Source organism: Montipora capricornis, chromosome 3 (assembly GCF_036669925.1).
Source record: "Montipora capricornis isolate CH-2021 chromosome 3, ASM3666992v2, whole genome shotgun sequence".
Lineage (NCBI taxonomy): Eukaryota > Metazoa > Cnidaria > Anthozoa > Scleractinia > Acroporidae > Montipora > Montipora capricornis.
In genome coordinates, this window is record NC_090885.1 from 3,978,599 (window position 1) to 3,995,300 (window position 16,702).

Sequence of the window (16,702 nt, forward strand, 5' to 3'; positions counted from 1 at the left end):
CCATTCTAACATTAATTTTAATGTGAGACTTGAATCCTTGAAGCCGGTTTTAAAGATTGGGGAATATCCTTGGATATTCCCCAGTTTTAATTGGGGAATATTTTAGACCAATCGTGCGCAAGCGAAAATATTTGATGGATTATAAATGTAAACATGCACACATATAGATTTGCCAAAAAACTACAAAGTCAAGGGAATCATCCAAGGAATACAAATAAGCCAAACATCTTTAAGAATAAACAAACTAGATTATTGAAAAGCCAGCTGCTCTAAAGTCACACACTAATTATACTTAGATATTCACAAATATGGGAAGGAAGGTAGACTGTACACACCCAAGTAAGAATTTTCAAGTTTAATGCCATGCCCCCTGTACGCATCAAAATTATTGAACTACCTGTTGTGAAGTGTCCTTAAACAGGTTAAATATTTAATAAAATAAAACAATTTGGTGAATTCAGTGGCTACTGTATGTTGTTTGACACCATCCTAACTTAAAGTTCACAAAAAAGTGAGTAACCCTAAACCCTAACCCTACCTGTACACATACATGTAACTTCATTATAATTATCATTTTTTTTACTGCAATATGTGTTGTCACTCTTGACTTGCCCCACCTACGGTAGACCAGCTTTGTGGCTACATATTTGCAGTGCAGCCAGTAGTTTAAACTTGTTTTCCATGTTATTAAGGATGTTCGCGCGAAAATCTTCCCACATTGAAATTTGTTTTATTTTTCGCCTGAAGTTGTCATAAATTACTTAAATTCCAAAAACAAAAAAAAATTCTACTTCCGGAACTCAGGACACAACTTCTGACATTGTGATTTTCTTCATTTCATCATCTTTTGTAGCTTGTAAGAAGAGCAAGCGATTTGTGTCTTAAAAAATAGGGGTCACCGATGATCTAAGCGAGTAAAATCGATTTGATGTTGCGAAACTCTTGGAAAATTTAGTTTGTCACGATTTTGCATGACCTGTCGGGGAACGACTGGAACCCAAGACAGGATCGATCGATGAAAGGTTTTTGTAAAAAAAAATTTCTCTGCCACCATGTTTCAAGCAGGCATTATCAAAACCAGTAGAGTGGTAAAACTGCCATTGGAAATTTAAATCCAAAGCATTTCGATTCTAAACATGTGATCTTAATTAAACTACATGTAATTGTCATGTGATCGGAAAAATAATGTCGCGTGTTTTGAAAAATTGTTTCTTGCTAAATGCCATAACCGCCAATGCACTTTACACAAACCAAGTGACAATTTTTTATGTCATGTGATGACTTCTTTCGTGGATCATGTGATAAGTTTTCTGCAGTCCGCATTTCAAAATTTTAACAGCAGATTTACCACTCTAGTGATTGTGATAGTATTTGGTTTTTTTGTATCATATCTCTCCATTGCCGTCTTTATCATCTTCTGGAGTGTGGTTTTTGTGAAATATAATCTCTGGCTTTTTCCTCATAGGTCCGCACTATTCAAGTGGATTAGGAAGAGAACATAATTCTGCTCTATTTTCATGAAAGTAAAGGAAAAGAACTTCAAAAACATGCATTCACTTTGAACTAACAAGTTCGTAACGTAATAAAAACATTTTAAAAACCCAAACTCATTAAATTTACGCAACATCGCTGACTAAAACTAACCTTCCTCAAGTTTTCAAAACTTTCAACCACTACTCAATTAGCGACCTTTTCCAGCCTCCCGGTCCATTCTCTTTAACGTTTCATGATGAATTGGAAATAAATGTGCCATTCTTTAGCCGACCTGGAAATTTTTCCCTGGCATTTTTGTCGTCATAAGATCTTAACTAATGCTTGAAGTAATGCGTGACATATTACAGTCGCATTAATTACCTACGCAGTAAAAGTTGCACACAAACAAATAGCATGAACGTCCTTAAATACCGGTAAATGTTTGGACGAAAAATAGAAATGACCCTTGCACTTGACTGGACAATTTGAGCAATAACAATAATTTATTACTGTCTGTTTTAGACACCTGAAAAATTCAGGCAGCTTCAAAAGGACTTTACTCGTCAACTGGGGACCTTCTAAGGCACCTGAGGGCTGAATCAATGGGTTAAATAAAATTTATTTCATGTTTTTTAAAAACGTTTAAAAAAGTAAAACTTAAGAACGTACATATAGTTGACATTACAGTTAAAATGGGACCAGCCTTTAAATCATGTCTGAGCATTTATTTGAGAACATTCTTGCGAAAGTCAATCCCACCCCTCCTTTTCTGTCCACAGTGCATTCGTGTACTACTAGGATTTATACATGATTACAGCATAATGCTCAAAATTCACCACCATAGCCTCATTTGCACAAAATTATTCACATCATCTGGACATGCAATATTGTTCACACATGGGTTTTCTTTACAAGTTTTGCTCCTTTGGGATTTAGCACATGCTAAAATTTACCAGTTTGATCTTAGTGGTTAAATTAGCTACAATCTTGGTCAAAAAATTCCTGAGACACTTGCCACGTACATGTATCAGTTCACCCCCTCTCTCCAAATCGAAGTTGTAGAAACAAAAACTATTGACTTTTTCCACAAATACCCAAAGTTATTGCAGGATCAACAATGTTACAAGGGCGAGGGGTTGTATTATGGGTTGGTGTCACCATCTTTTTGGCTGGGATTGTAGTCAGACATCATTGTGCATAAGTTGCTATTTCTGGTTGTAAAGATTTTGATAATCCAAATGGAATATTTCACAATAAACATGCTTTTACAAAGAAATTTCAATCTCCACAATGCCATTGTACAATCATGCGAATTTGTTTAATATTACTCTGAGGAACAAAGTACAACAATCTGGTATTAATACATGAGCAGATAGATGTAAATATTTCTGAACCACAAAAAAATCATAATAAATAGTAAAATCCATTTAGAATCATATCACATACAATCAAAAAAAAAAAAAGATCAACTATTTAATATTATCTTAACAAATAAAAAAGGATAGCAATAAGAAATACAATATTTAATTTATTGTGCATCTATGACTTAATTTGTCCAATTTTATCAAAAAACTACATATTAGGCTGCTTTGAATGATGAAAAGGTTGTAATATTATTGATCTCATTGATTTTGGCAAATTATTCCAATCCTTCGCTGCAGCATATTGAAAAGTTTTTTTTGTCTAACGGTTGTATTTCCTTTTGGTAAATGTAGTGTAGTATTGTCTCTGAGATCTCTCCCGTGCAGACTTGATCGCCGAGGTAGTTAGCCTTTAGTTCGTTTGGACAGCATACTCGTTGATGATTAATTTTTATAGACCAACTGAAATCTCAGAATTAAGGCCTTCGATTTTTTAATGTTGAGAGTCCCAATTTAGATCTCATACTCTTGAGTGCATGAGGTCCTGTTAGCTTTATGCATGGTGCGCATAACTTTGGAGCCTTTCTAGGCTGTCTATCATTGAATTCAAACATTCCATCCAAAAAGAACATCTGTAATCAAAGATTGGTAGCACTGCTTGTTTATAAATCTTCAATACAATTCTACTAGTCAGGAAACTAGAGAGTCTGTTTGTAAGACAGATTTTTGGATATGTTCTTTGTTGCATACAGCGTATACGAAAGATACTCTTTCCAAGTCAGGGTACTAGCATCTTTCATATATGCAGCAATGAACGTATCCAAAAATCCGTCTTGCAAACAGACTTTCTAGGTTCCTGACTAGAAGCATTCTATTGAAGATCTATCAACAAACGACGCTACCAATTTTTGATTATGGATGTTACGTTTAGTATAGGATTTGGCTCTGACTCTTCTTTTTTTTGTAGGGGGGGGGAGGTTAGATCTTAGTATCTCTTCATTCAGAGGCAATCGCGACAACCACAAAACCATGGAACACTACGTAACAGATTAACGGGTAAGTATGTATTAAAGAATTGTGTGCCTGGCCAGAAATGTGTTCGTGTTTTGAATGTTGCATGCTATGGGCTTAACATTGATAGGTGTATTAACATAAGAAAAACATTGAAATACTGTAAACTTTAAAGGAAATGAGCTAAAAAACCTAAGAACAAAGTGTAGGCTACCTGTAGCCTCTTGTTTAAGGAAGAGTTCAACGCTGATCAAACGTGGAACTATCGTTCGCAGCTGTCCAAGGAATTATGAAAATATAAACGTAGGTTTTCACATTCAATTCAATTAAACTCATTCCATTAACAAATAACATATGTTTTTAAAAACAGCAAATTTAGAAATAAAGAGAAGTGGTTATTCCCTAAAAATATATGAACTTCACATCAGTGTGAGTCGAAGATTCGTGGCGAGACATCGCAAAATCATCAAGGCATCATTTGAACATACAATGTAGACAAGAAAGAACGTGTAAATAACACTTCAACTTTTAAATGTTGATCCCATGAAAACTACGAATTCATAGAGCTGACATACCCTAAACCGATTATATTACAAAAATGAAAAGCAATACGATAAAAATGTCCTTACTTTCTTCCTGAAATTATATACCTCGGTTAATGCAAAACGACATTGATCAAGGTATTCAAGAGGGGGGGGAGGTTAGATCTTAGTATCTCTTCATTCAGAGGCAATCGCGACGACCACAAAACCATGGAACAACACGTAACAGATTAACGGGGAAGTATGTATTAAAGAATTGTGTGCCTGGCCAGAAAATGTGTTCGTGTTTTGAATGTTGCATGCTATGGGCTTAACATTGATAGGTGTATTAACATAAGAAAAACATTGAAATACTGTAAACTTTAAAGGAAATGAGCTAAAAAAACCTAAGAACAAAGTGTAGGCTACCCGTACCCTCTTGTTTAAGGAAGAGTTCAACGCTGGTCAAACGCGGAACTATCGGTCGCAGCTGTCCAAGGAATGATGAAAATATAGGTTTTCACATTCGATTAAATTAAACTCATTCCATTAACAAATAACATATGTTTTTAAAAACAGCAAATTTAGAAATAAAGAGAAGTGGTTGTTCCCTAAAAATATATGAACTTCACATCAGTGTGAGTCGAAGATCCCTGGCGAGACATTGCAAAACCATCAAGACATCATTTGAACATAGACAAGAAAGAACGTGTAAATAACACTTCAACTTTTAAATGTTGATCCCATGAAAACTACGAATTCATAGAGCTGATATACCCTAAAACCGATTACATTACAAAAATGAAAAGCAATACGATAAAAATGTCCTTACTTTCTTCCTGAAATTATATACCTCGGTTAATGCAAAACGACATTGATCAAGGTATTCAAGATCACGACACCCCTAATGGAGCCCATAGAACACTAGCAATCTAGGGAACTCACCTTTTCTCACCAGAAGACGTATAATACGTACTCAAGTAAAATCCCGAGAGTTCGCTCCTTAACACCGAGCTGAATTCAATAACAAGAAAATAATATCCGCCGCTTTGAAGAAGAGAGTTTTCTTGGAGGGTTATCACCAACATTTCTCCTTGCGTACGATCAACACTTGCTACATCTAGCAATTTTACGGTTTCTTTGGTATTGAGATCTTGTATACTTGCAACTTTCACGCCATTTTCGGGGACCTTTATTTTATCGCCAACGTGAAGAGAAATATTATTCGCCGAAACACTGCAGTAGAGGAGGACATCAACTTTGCCAGAGAATTTAAATGTTGTCAGATTAGGATGCAAATACACGAGATATTCGATCGGTGATAGATGTCTTGGTAGTCTTAACGAGGGCGAAGGTATATGTATCTGTCTTTTTGGTGCCGCCGAAGTGTCTCGAGGCAAATCAAAACTTTGATGAGTATCCTTGGCGTTTGTTTCGGTCGAGGAAGAAGGACGAGCGAAGACAGCAATGAGCAAGACCAGAAGTAATAACAGAACTGTTATGCCGAAAATGGCGGTTTTACCGCCGAACATATTTCTAAGTTTGAAAGCAAAGTTTGAGGATAAATGTCTTTTCCTTCTTAGGTGCTTTTGTTCTGGAAGAAGTGAAATACTGACGTGGTCATCTAATACTTCACTTACAGAGTCCGATCCCTCGAGATCCGATTCCATTTATACTCCGCATAATTAGCAATTGAAAACACCTCTTCGGCACCTGTATCCGGTTTGTTGTGGCTATCACGTGACCACTGCTCTAGCCGTGTATATTAACGTGAATGGGTGTGTGAGTGAGAGTGCACGTTTCCTTTCATTTCATTGTTAGTGCTCCTTCAAAAATTCTCGCTTGACCCTTTTTTTAATCCTAAAAACAAATTTCTAAAAAATGTTGATTTTATCCTTCAAAAGACGCCCACGCAGTACATACATATGGAAATAAGTTTCATCAAGACTACGCAAATTTTTTTTTTCCCAACAACGGGATTTTTATATCTCTTGGAAAGGTAAATTACGAATACTCTGTCTGAGATAACGATTTCAGCTCTTCGAAACTTACAGCTCGCCATGTCATTTTTTAAATAAATCGACAACTCTGAACACAGCATGTGAATCACTATAACTTTTCTGTTTTCGCAGATAAACTTACAAGAAATGATATTTTGGTTTCAGTTTTAGGATATATACAAAATTAGATCGGATGATCCCCAATTGATACAGGATGAAATAACATCTCGCAGCCACAGCCGGATTAAAACCGCCGGCAGAAAGTTTTACTTTGCTCCGAAGAAATAATATATTCTGCCTTTTGGCTGTCACTAACTGTGGTTAAATAAAGCCGCACCGGGATGCCGGCAGCCGGCTCGGGCATGAGGAAAGTTTGTAAGAATAAAGTGCTTCTCGTTCAGTAAAAATGTCTGGCATTATTAATTAATCTTGTTTTAATTTAACGATTTCGTTGAAAAAATAACTCATTTCCCGAATTAGTGGCCATACGCATATCCGGATTAAACTCAGGCAGATGGAACAGTATTGATAGTAGCCTGGATTAGGCCACGAAGTCACGGCTTACCAACCACAAGTTTAGGGGGACTTGAGAGTTTTGTCAAAACAGCGATACATATTTCGTAGTTAGATTTATTCATTATTATTATCATTATCATTTTTTTACAGAAGAAGAAAGAAGCTTGATTTAAAAGTTGCACAAAGAAAACCCATTTGAGGCTGATTGAAGAGATCACAGTTCATCGCTGAACTTATGACATCAATAAGGTGGAATTTGGTTGGAGCACTGGTTGTCATAGCCGCAATCATCTGGATTTCGCACAACAATTTGTACCTGTACGTTATAAATAGCCTTTTTCTGTCTCCTATTAAAGGTAATAGCAATATTATACTGGTCCAGTATGAAAATATTATTGATCTAAAAAAAAATTAAATTAACATATATTCTAGTTGAAGAGATGTCTCATGTAAATATTGTAGTTTCCACTTGAAGTTTTCTTAACTGCTTTTTTCCACAAAACCAATAAAAACGACTCACTGATCAAATAAAAATAGAAAAACGAAAGGACATAAGGAAAAAGAGGATAATCGTTGTAAAATCATTACAGGCTTTGCCGTCAAAGACTGGTACGCTTAGGAAGGAAACCGCTAAGAAGACTACACGAAAGAAATATTAACAGTAATGAATGATATATTATTTTCACTGAAAAGATCTTATCGTAATTAATTATTAAAAGAAGGTTACTATCATTATATTGAGGACGAAGAAATAAGTTGGTCGATTACTTTAATCACTGTTCATGTGTTACGATTTCTCTAAGCCCATGTAGGGCAACTCAGTTTTGCGTTTACAACTGACTTTGCTATGACAGCAGCATAAACCATCTCAAGACTTCTGAATCATGTAACTAGTGCTTCCGAACCTGAAAATTCCTCCTGAAAATCTCCCGATGCAGATTAACATTGTGCGAATGTTAATAAAGAAAAGAAAAATGTTCACAAATCAATTGAATTTGTGTGCTCCCCACACACCAACACGCATAAACACAAATTTGGAAAGGAGTTTGTTTGTCCAGTTTGTTTGAATTCGGGAAATTGTCGGAAGAAATTTCACATCGGATCCGATTTCTCGTACAATGTTTTCTCACATGTAAACTTATATTTGTTTCAAAATATTATTGTTTGCCTTTGATTAGTGAGTAGATGACAACCTTACTGAAAACTATTTGACTAAAAAGAAAGTTATTCTTTCATAGCGATTCCTTTGCATCACCATGATTTCCAGCATTTCCAGTATGGGAGAGTAAACTGAAAGAAGCACCGATCTCGGGTGTATGACTGCAAATATCATCACGATTGATTCTCAGTCTCCAGTCCACTGACGAATATTCTCCGAGTAAGGAACAAATTGCTTTCATTTAGAAAAAGTCCATCCACTGTTTTTCTTTTAGGCTGGCTTGGTGGAGCAATCGAAACATATGAATGTATATGTTCACCGTGCGACGCACCTTACCGTGGCCAATCAGGATGTGTGAATTTGATTGACAGTCATGCCTCCTTGCAAAGTTCGCACAGTTGTAAGTTGAACACCGTTGCATGGGTTGTTGAGTTAACGTATTTACACGTAATTGTCAAAATGTGAAAGTTTGTTGGGTGGTGCTGTAATAAAGGCCCGAGCAAACAGCTTCAACATTACTTCAACATCCATTCGATTTTCTTGAATGATCACAGGCGACCCAAACTCATAATTCATCATCTTTAAAGTGGTACTACGACCAAAAAAAAAATTTGTTTTTCCTTTGGATTTCAAAACTATGTTAACTAAACACTAACTCACCCAAGTTTTAAGTTCTGATTTTAAAAAGACACCTGTTTATTTTAGCTGGAATTTTCTTATTTATTGGTCCGCCATTACTAACTTCAAAATCTTGAGAGAGCTGGGTCGAGGAGAAAATGACGTCAAACACTGACCAGTTTAAGAATGCAATGCGTTTGTACGCGGCCTAATTAATATGCAGCACGGGAGTTTCGGGCTTTCAGACTTTTCAACCCGTGTTTTGCATATTTAATAAATTGCGTTTACACGCTGAAATTTTAAGCTAGTGAGTAAATGACGTCATTTTCTCTAGATCCAACCCTCTGAGGTCCAATCGGCCAGTTTTGAACGTGAGTAATGGCGGACCATGAAATCCAAAACTTACACTCAAAATAAACAGCCTTTGGATAAAACTCAAAGCTCAAAATTTTGCCAGTTAGGTGTTAAGCGTACACGCTTTCAAAATCAGAAGAAAAAAAGGAAATGAGTTTTTGATCATAGTACCACTTTAAATGAAGGATATAGACTAACAGGGAAGATATCAGTAGAATCAGTACTGTTAACAAACACTGCTTTTGTTATTCAAATTTGCCAACCACAAGAGCAGAAGACCCTTTATTTCGAGAACCGACGAGGCTCTGGTTGGCACATTCATGACAATAGATGACGCAAACGAAGGCTATAGGCGCAAATTTCAAAACTACCCCAGAGCGCCTTAAATCGACACAAGGACTCCAGGCGAAGTAAGAGTAAGTTTATTTTATTTATTTTCCTCTCTGTAAACTAGGGTTAGTTTATTTTTTTTCGGCATTTCATGTTTCCCGTATAAACCCTACAAATCGTTAAGTTGACTAAGCATTCAAATTATTCGTTTGGGTTGCCTGTGGAATGATGTTGAACGATCAGTTGAAGGATTATAGACCGATTGCATAAATGGCGGCCAAAAATGTATTATTTTGTTTATGTGCTAATTACACATACTAGCCTCGCTGTCCAACGACATTTCTATTGTGTTTTGTCCATGCAAACGAGGCTAGTGAGTCTAATCAGCACATAAACAAAAAAATACGTTTTTGGCGGCCATTTTTATGCAATCGGTCTATTGTTAATTGTCAATTTGCTCCAAGTGAAGTATAATCGTTCATTTTGGACACTAAAAGCTTGATAGGGATCATGGGAAATGATTTTTTTTTTTACAAGCCGAACCGTTCGTCAGAGATCGCGGCAAAATCGGACAGACTGAAAAGTACACTTTCAGCCATTACTGAATACCCAAGGGAGCAGTGAAAGTGTTGCTTAGGCAAGATTCATGAACTCAGAAAAGCGATGTACATACATATTAATGAGTAAACTGGCTCATTATGTGATACGAAATACAAGAAACACAAATTCCAAGTAGATCCCTTTCCGCTATTCTTGACATTTCAGCTTGATATCTGAATTTACTTTAAAAAGAAACTTTTGCAGGTTACAAGTTCAAAAAAAGTTGGACCAGAAACTAGAAATTTAAGATAGAAAACAAGCATTTTTCATTTCTCATATAAAATGGCTCTAAAATCATTCACATTTTGACTCAAATTTCCAATAGTTTTTACAAGTCGTTTCTATCTCCTGAACGTCTCGATTAAATAAGTGTACTTTCGTCTGCATTTTGCAGCCTACAAGTTGGGACTTCTTCAACCTAGAGCAATTTAAAACGAAGATGAAAGTTAGCTGTTCGCCCATTTTGACGCCATTTCCTTTAAAATGTTGATTGTCCGCTTTCAAATTTCGCGCTTCATCGCGTCACTCGTATGCTAATTCATGCTTAATGAGGTGTGAATATTAATGATGTCCGGCCATTCTGCGCCATGCCCCAATGTCTGGGTCCACTCGCAGGACTCGAATCTGGGAATGTTTGATTACTCACTAACTGCGAGGATGTGATTTTTTTTTTTTTGTCAATAATTTTTTCTTCTGCAAATACCTCTGTAAACGTATATTAACACCCGCTAAGAGGAAAGCTTACACAGTGAAAAATGATCTTAGATTATATTTCATATCGCAGGTCTACATCAGCCTTTGGCTGCTATTCTTGTATGTAAATAATCTTGTAACTTTGTTTATATATAACCCAACCTGCGTTATCAAAAAAAAGATTGATTGATTGATTGATTGATTGATTAATTGATTGATTGATGTCTGTTAATCAAACTTCAAGAGAAAGCTAACCATTTCAAAATCAGGCCATAGACTCAAACATTATTAACCAATGATTTTATGTATATACTAATTAGTGTTGGTGAATAATCGGCACACTTAGTAGTCAGGTGATCTTTAGTGGTTAAGTGAATAAGAACAGTTCTTTCAAAGTGGGTGCTCCGGGTTCAAATCCTGTCCAAGGATTACTTTTACCTTTTTTCTTTTTATCTACTACCACAAGTCCTGAGACATAGCAATCTAAATGGTGGCCATGATAATACTTCATTTTTGGAGCAAACTGACAAAGAATGATAACCTTCTTTTGAGGAAGAGATCGTGTTGGCTGGAGTGGGCGAACAGTTTCAACACATCATCAACATTTGATTCAACAATTAAAGCTCACGAGAGGCCTTGAATTCAGTCCCAGGCTGCAGCAGCGGTTGTTAATACAGATACGGACACGATACGTCATTGAGACACCGATTAGTGCGCATGCTTATATCCAACAATGCTGAAAGAAGGGGGCATGCAAACGGCTTCAACCTCATTCAACATTTGAAAAAACAAAAAAAATGTTGACGGGTTCTTGAAACAAAGTTTAAACGCTTTTAAACTAGTTTTCATCCAATCAGATCGCTACTATAAGCAAGAGAACAAACGGTCCAAAACCCTGTCGTTTGAAGGTGGGTCTTTAGAACTCAGAAATAGCACAGTCCCCAGGCCTTTGAATAAAATCGACGCTCGACTTATTACACTCTCCTAGAAGGTTTTAAAAAAAAATTCAAAAAAAAAAAAAAAAGGAAAGGTAAATAAGTACAAATAGTTAAAACTCTTAGAATCGTCCTAGATGAGGTGGCACTTTCAAGTCATGTATGTTGCCGCCATGGATGATTCCTAAAGATGTCTGTTGAGGGTGAGTGTATAACACAAGTCAAGAAGGCAGTTCATTCCAGCATTCCAAAGTCTTTGATAGCTTGTTTTGATATAAACCTCGTTGCTTTTCTAATGTAAATCATGTTGTTATAATGTGATAACGAGTTTCTTTTTACATAAGAAAAGGAGTGAGGTTTTTATCAAAACATCGTCAACTCCAGTCTCGCTTTTATTCAAAGGCCGGGTAACTGGGCACAGAACTGTAAAATGATCTATTAGTGGTTTCTGTATTTACAAAAATTTTGGTTAGTACAAGCAAATGCCTGGTCTGAGTCTGAATTTTAACGCCGGTAAGAGGTCCATTGAAACTTTTGACGGCCTCGTTTACGTAAATACTTCGATGCAATTGTCCAGTCACCGATGGCTTTTCCTCCGCCGAGAGTAGTGCGAGGTTGCTTAATCACCGCACAGGACGACGTATCATTGGTGTTTTCATTACGAAAGTAGACGTTATACGTTGGTTAGACATTTTATTGGACGGATCCAGGAGTGGTGAGGGTGATTCCGTCGGACCCTTAAACTGAAATGAAAACAGTTCTTTGGACACCTCAATTATAACCTTTTCAGCCAGTTGATCAGATATTTACAGAATACCGAGGGAATGTCAGTATAGAAGACAGATGTATCAGTGTTAGGGTCTGGACAAACGGCAAATGTTTGGCGTTTAAACAACATCAAACATTGTTTGGTGACCAAACATGCTGATGTTGAATTGAGTGGCCAAACGGTTAACACATGTTTGATCTAGATCTACCTCAGATTAAACTCCACAAACAAAGAACTATAGCTCACAAATACGTAAAAAACATGTGGATACAAGCGGCTGAACAAGCGTGGTACGCATGCACGCGCCAAACATGTTTGATACGGCAAAACTTCGCCCATCAAACACGAGAACAAAAGAAATGTTTTTGTTTGATTGAAAATTTAATGACCTTCAAATTTTATCAAACACGATCAACCGCACCAAACAAGGTGGCCAAAAAGGTTAAATGGATGGTCACCAAATAATGTTTGATATTGTTTAAACGCCAAACATTTTCCGATTGAATGTTTGTTTAAACGCCAAACATTTCCCGATCGATTCGCTCTGACGAAGGGCTAAGGCTCGAAACGTCAGCTTTTAGAATCTCTGTACGGTGGCCAATTTACATTATCAACTCCGTTGATAAAACCCAAGGCTGCAGCCATGCATGGTTGTTACTATGGATACAGATATGGACACGCTCATACCCAACAATAGGGAGTTTTAGCAAAGACGACGGGTACGGCTACGGCAACGCCACAAAGCAAGAATATTCGTGCTGCACGTGCAACACGAATTTCCGTGCATTTCTTTGCCGTACTCAACAAAACAACAACGTGAAATCACCAAATTTTAGGTTTTGACGACAACGTGAGCATATAACAATGAATAAGTCATTTTCAGTTTTGACTTTAAAACCGTTCGTACCCATCCATTTACAGGATAGTTCACCTTTATTGTACTGTGTGAACAAGACGGATTAATCGCGAAATACTTGCGATAGCGCTAAGTTATATTTTGGACTAACGTTTTCGTTGCTGTAGCCGTCGTCTAAAACTCCCTAATGTTGAAATGTTGAATGGTTGTTGAAGCAAAGTTTAAAGGCTTTTAAACTCATTCAACATCGATTTAACTTCGTTTCAACATGTTTCAACAAGGTTGAAAGGGAAGAGGGGGCATGCGGTTTCAACGTCACTGTTCAACAACATCGAACGCATGTTGTCAAATGTTGTTTTTCCCGGGCCCTTACTTTTATTCAGTTTAGTCATCATATTCTAAAATGCATGGCCTCGTTGAATGTAGACACTAAAGTTGTCTTAAATATCTCAATACAGAGATGATTGCGACGGACAATTCCCCATGCAAGCCCCTTTCCCCTCTAGCTTAAATCTTAAGCTTAAGCGGATTCGGCTTGAAAATGACGTTACCTTCTGATGTTGTTGTTGGCACATGTCATTTCCGTAGAGAAAGTTTGGATGCCGCGTACGTCTTCGAAAATCAGCACTAATGCCACAAAAATATAAAAAGGAATAAACACTAACCCTAACACCCTTAGAAAGCGAATTTATACGTATCTTTTGATGGGGAGGTTACTAATATTAACATCGACCACCTTGGAAGGACCGAGACAATTGCATGAAGTAATGATTGATAGAAAAGGATTTTCAATAACGATGTCTCACTCTAAAATCCTTTGCATGCAAAGCACTAAGTTGATGAGTCAGGAATGAAAAAAAGAAGAATCGGGGAGCGGAGAAGGGGGAGGGATTTGAGAAGCCATCAAGAGTAGTGTAACTTCAGTGAAAAAACTCAACAAAAACTACCGGAAGAAAAGAATTTACAAAATTCGCAATAAATTTTCCATTTCCTTTTCGAATCAGTCGTCCTGAATATTGCTGGGTGGACTAGAGACAGCTGAATAATTCAGAGCTCATCGTTTCATTACAAATCTCTACAATCGATCAAACGTTGTCAACAATGATTTTCACATCTGCTTAGCTTCAAAGAAGTTAATAAATATGTGAATTACTCACCTGAGGTGATGTTGGCTTTCTGAAACAACAACGCTGAGAACTTTGTTTTGCAGCCTTTGAATTTATTGTACACTTAATTTTCTTATATGAATACTCTTTCACCTTTTTTATTGAAAATATTACACGACTGTCATCAAAATGTTTGACCAGTTGAACAGTTGACAGATAACGATATATTTTAAAAGTTCTCGGTACGTACCACAATTGAACGTATTCCGTGCTAGACATCTCCATTTGGTGCATAACCATGAAGCTACCATTTGGCGCTAGGCTGATAATAGTGACATTGTTTGGTTTGGAGATTAACGGTAGGAAGTCTGAAACCTTTTGAAGTGTATCCGGCCTATATCTTCTTTGCATAGTATCTGTACTACAAGGATTGGCTCTAATGCCCTCTTCCACTTTAACCCCAATGTTTTAACAAGTTTGTTTCGATACCTTTTCACCAATTCACATTAACTAAAACGCTCGAAACAATGAAAACGACCAAGAATGGAATTCAATTGACCATGCTTGTAAAGTGAAAAACCTTCGTTGGATACATGTTCAGTTGTCAAATAAAACCATGTTGTCTCGCAGTGATGAGCGCAAATTTCTATTACGTCGAGAAGCCTGATTAATTTTCAGGACTTCAACGGGATTTGAACCTGCGACCTCGCGATACCGGTGCGATGCTCTAACCAACTGAGCTATGAAGCGTTGGGAGCTGGTCGCGGGTTCAAATCCCGTTGAAGTCCTGAAAATTAATCAGGCTTCTCGACGCAATAGAAATTTGCGCTCATCACTGCGAGACAACATGGTTTTATTTGATTTCATACCCGCAGTGCAATATATGATGTATTTCATATATATCTTTCACTAACATGTTCAGTTGTTAAGGGTCTTTGAACCAATGGAATGCGAGCGTCTTAAAAGCTGTATTTAAGTTTTTAAATCGTTTTTAGAGAAGGAGTTTCCGTTCTGATCAGTGATTCCGAGTTGTTGTCGAGGGGATGAAAGGCGACAAAACGTACCACCTAGCTGAGAAAAAATTCTGCAATGTATACTGCGCACGCAACATGGTAAACCCCATGTACATCCGCGCTGCATTAAAATTCAATTGGAAATTTGCACCCTTACGCGACTATAATATTGTTTCAACTGAAGAAACATCAAAGTAACAATTGCTATAACGGGTAATGGTTTAACTATATGAGTTCTCAACAGCGCTGTGTTATGACAAATGGCCTGACTGCCGAGAAGTTGCAAACGAAGAAACTTGTAAAACAAACCTTTTCGTTAAATACAGATGCCAAAAGAGTTGCGGATTTTGTGGAGGTGAGATATAAACGACCACCGGCGTTGAAAGAAAATCGTTTTCTTTTGCTCTTCTAACATAGACTTTTCCTTTTCGCAAAGAAAAACCGCCTTTTCAAATGTGTCCCGGTCTGTCGAAGGTACTCATGAGGGAGCTTTACACTGACGACGACCCCGCCGGAACGGCAACGAGAAAGTCATCTCAAAACAAATTCACGTTATTGTAATCACTTCGCGACTACTCCAAGTTTTTTTTTAACACGAAAGTGGTGTGGCAGTCCCTCAAGAATGAAACCGATATGAGTCACGCTTAATTTAGGGTCTGAGAAAATGAAAATTTATCTCCAAGCAGGCTGACGTCCTCCATAAAACCTCAGTCAAAATTGGCTATTTTAAGTTGTTGTTTTGAGGACGACGGAAAGAAATGGACAAAAGTGAAAAGACGCACGGGCAGAGCGTGCAAAGCTATTATTTTTGCTGAACATGCAAATTTATGACGTTCTCGTTACCGTCGCCGTTTTCGTTGCTAAAGCTCCCTCTGATCTCAGTCATTGCGCGGATACATTAGATGGAGTCAGCACCCTTTTTCTTTTTCTCGTCAAATTGATGAAGGCACTAGAAAGGTGTGTCAGTAGGTCGCTAAGGTCGGGTCTTTGAATTATAACTTTCTATCCTACATTTATAAAACTTCAAACCACGGAAGGTCAGAGAAGCATTAAATTTTGCCTGATTGTTAATGACCTGGTTGCAATGTGAAATGAAACTCAACCTGCACATGGCGTCCATTGAGGGAATCAACACCGGACCACAATGGTGGGAAGCGGCTGATTTAACCACTACTTCAACACTACATCCGTACTCCATTCATCGAGCTAGCGACAGTTGACCGAACTTTTATTATTGAAATAAGCGCGAAGGCTTTCATTCGTGCATGATTCCCCATTAATTTAATCGTACAAAGTCTAAGGTTATTACAAACTGAAATAACAGCTTGTTGTAATGGTTTCAGGTCCCAAGCCTCCGCCGACGCAGATGCCTCCAGAACCACCAATC

At 37.3% G+C, this 16,702-nt stretch overlaps 2 protein-coding genes across 5 annotated transcripts in view; one reads left to right on the top strand and one right to left on the bottom strand.

Moving 5' to 3' along the window:
- Nucleotides 1-6,119, bottom strand: part of LOC138041950 (endoplasmic reticulum aminopeptidase 1-like) — a 37,099-nt gene extending 30,980 nt beyond the window's left edge. Inside the window, exon 1 of one of the 2 annotated variants that reach the window (XM_068887645.1) lies at nt 5,312-6,115. In XM_068887645.1, coding sequence (XP_068743746.1) covers nt 5,312-6,036 — 725 coding nt within the window. In that variant the 5' untranslated portion in view covers nt 6,037-6,115. Of the gene's footprint in view, nt 1-5,311 lie in introns of both variants that reach the window. The other variant, XM_068887646.1, reaches the window with a different exon arrangement.
- A 791-nt stretch (nt 6,120-6,910) lies between these two features.
- LOC138041953 (chymotrypsinogen A-like) overlaps nt 6,911-16,702 on the top strand; it is an 18,779-nt gene continuing 8,987 nt past the window's right edge. The window contains exons 1-5 of one of the 3 annotated variants that reach the window (XM_068887651.1): nt 6,911-6,940; nt 7,033-7,238; nt 8,316-8,441; nt 15,560-15,670; nt 16,659-16,702. The exon at nt 16,659-16,702 is cut by the window's right edge and continues 46 nt beyond it. In XM_068887651.1, coding sequence (XP_068743752.1) covers nt 7,118-7,238; nt 8,316-8,441; nt 15,560-15,670; nt 16,659-16,702 — 402 coding nt within the window. In that variant the 5' untranslated portion in view covers nt 6,911-6,940; nt 7,033-7,117. Of the gene's footprint in view, nt 6,941-6,987; nt 7,239-8,315; nt 8,442-14,565; nt 14,662-15,559; nt 15,671-16,658 lie in introns of those variants that run through there. The other 2 variants (XM_068887652.1, XM_068887653.1) reach the window with 2 other exon arrangements.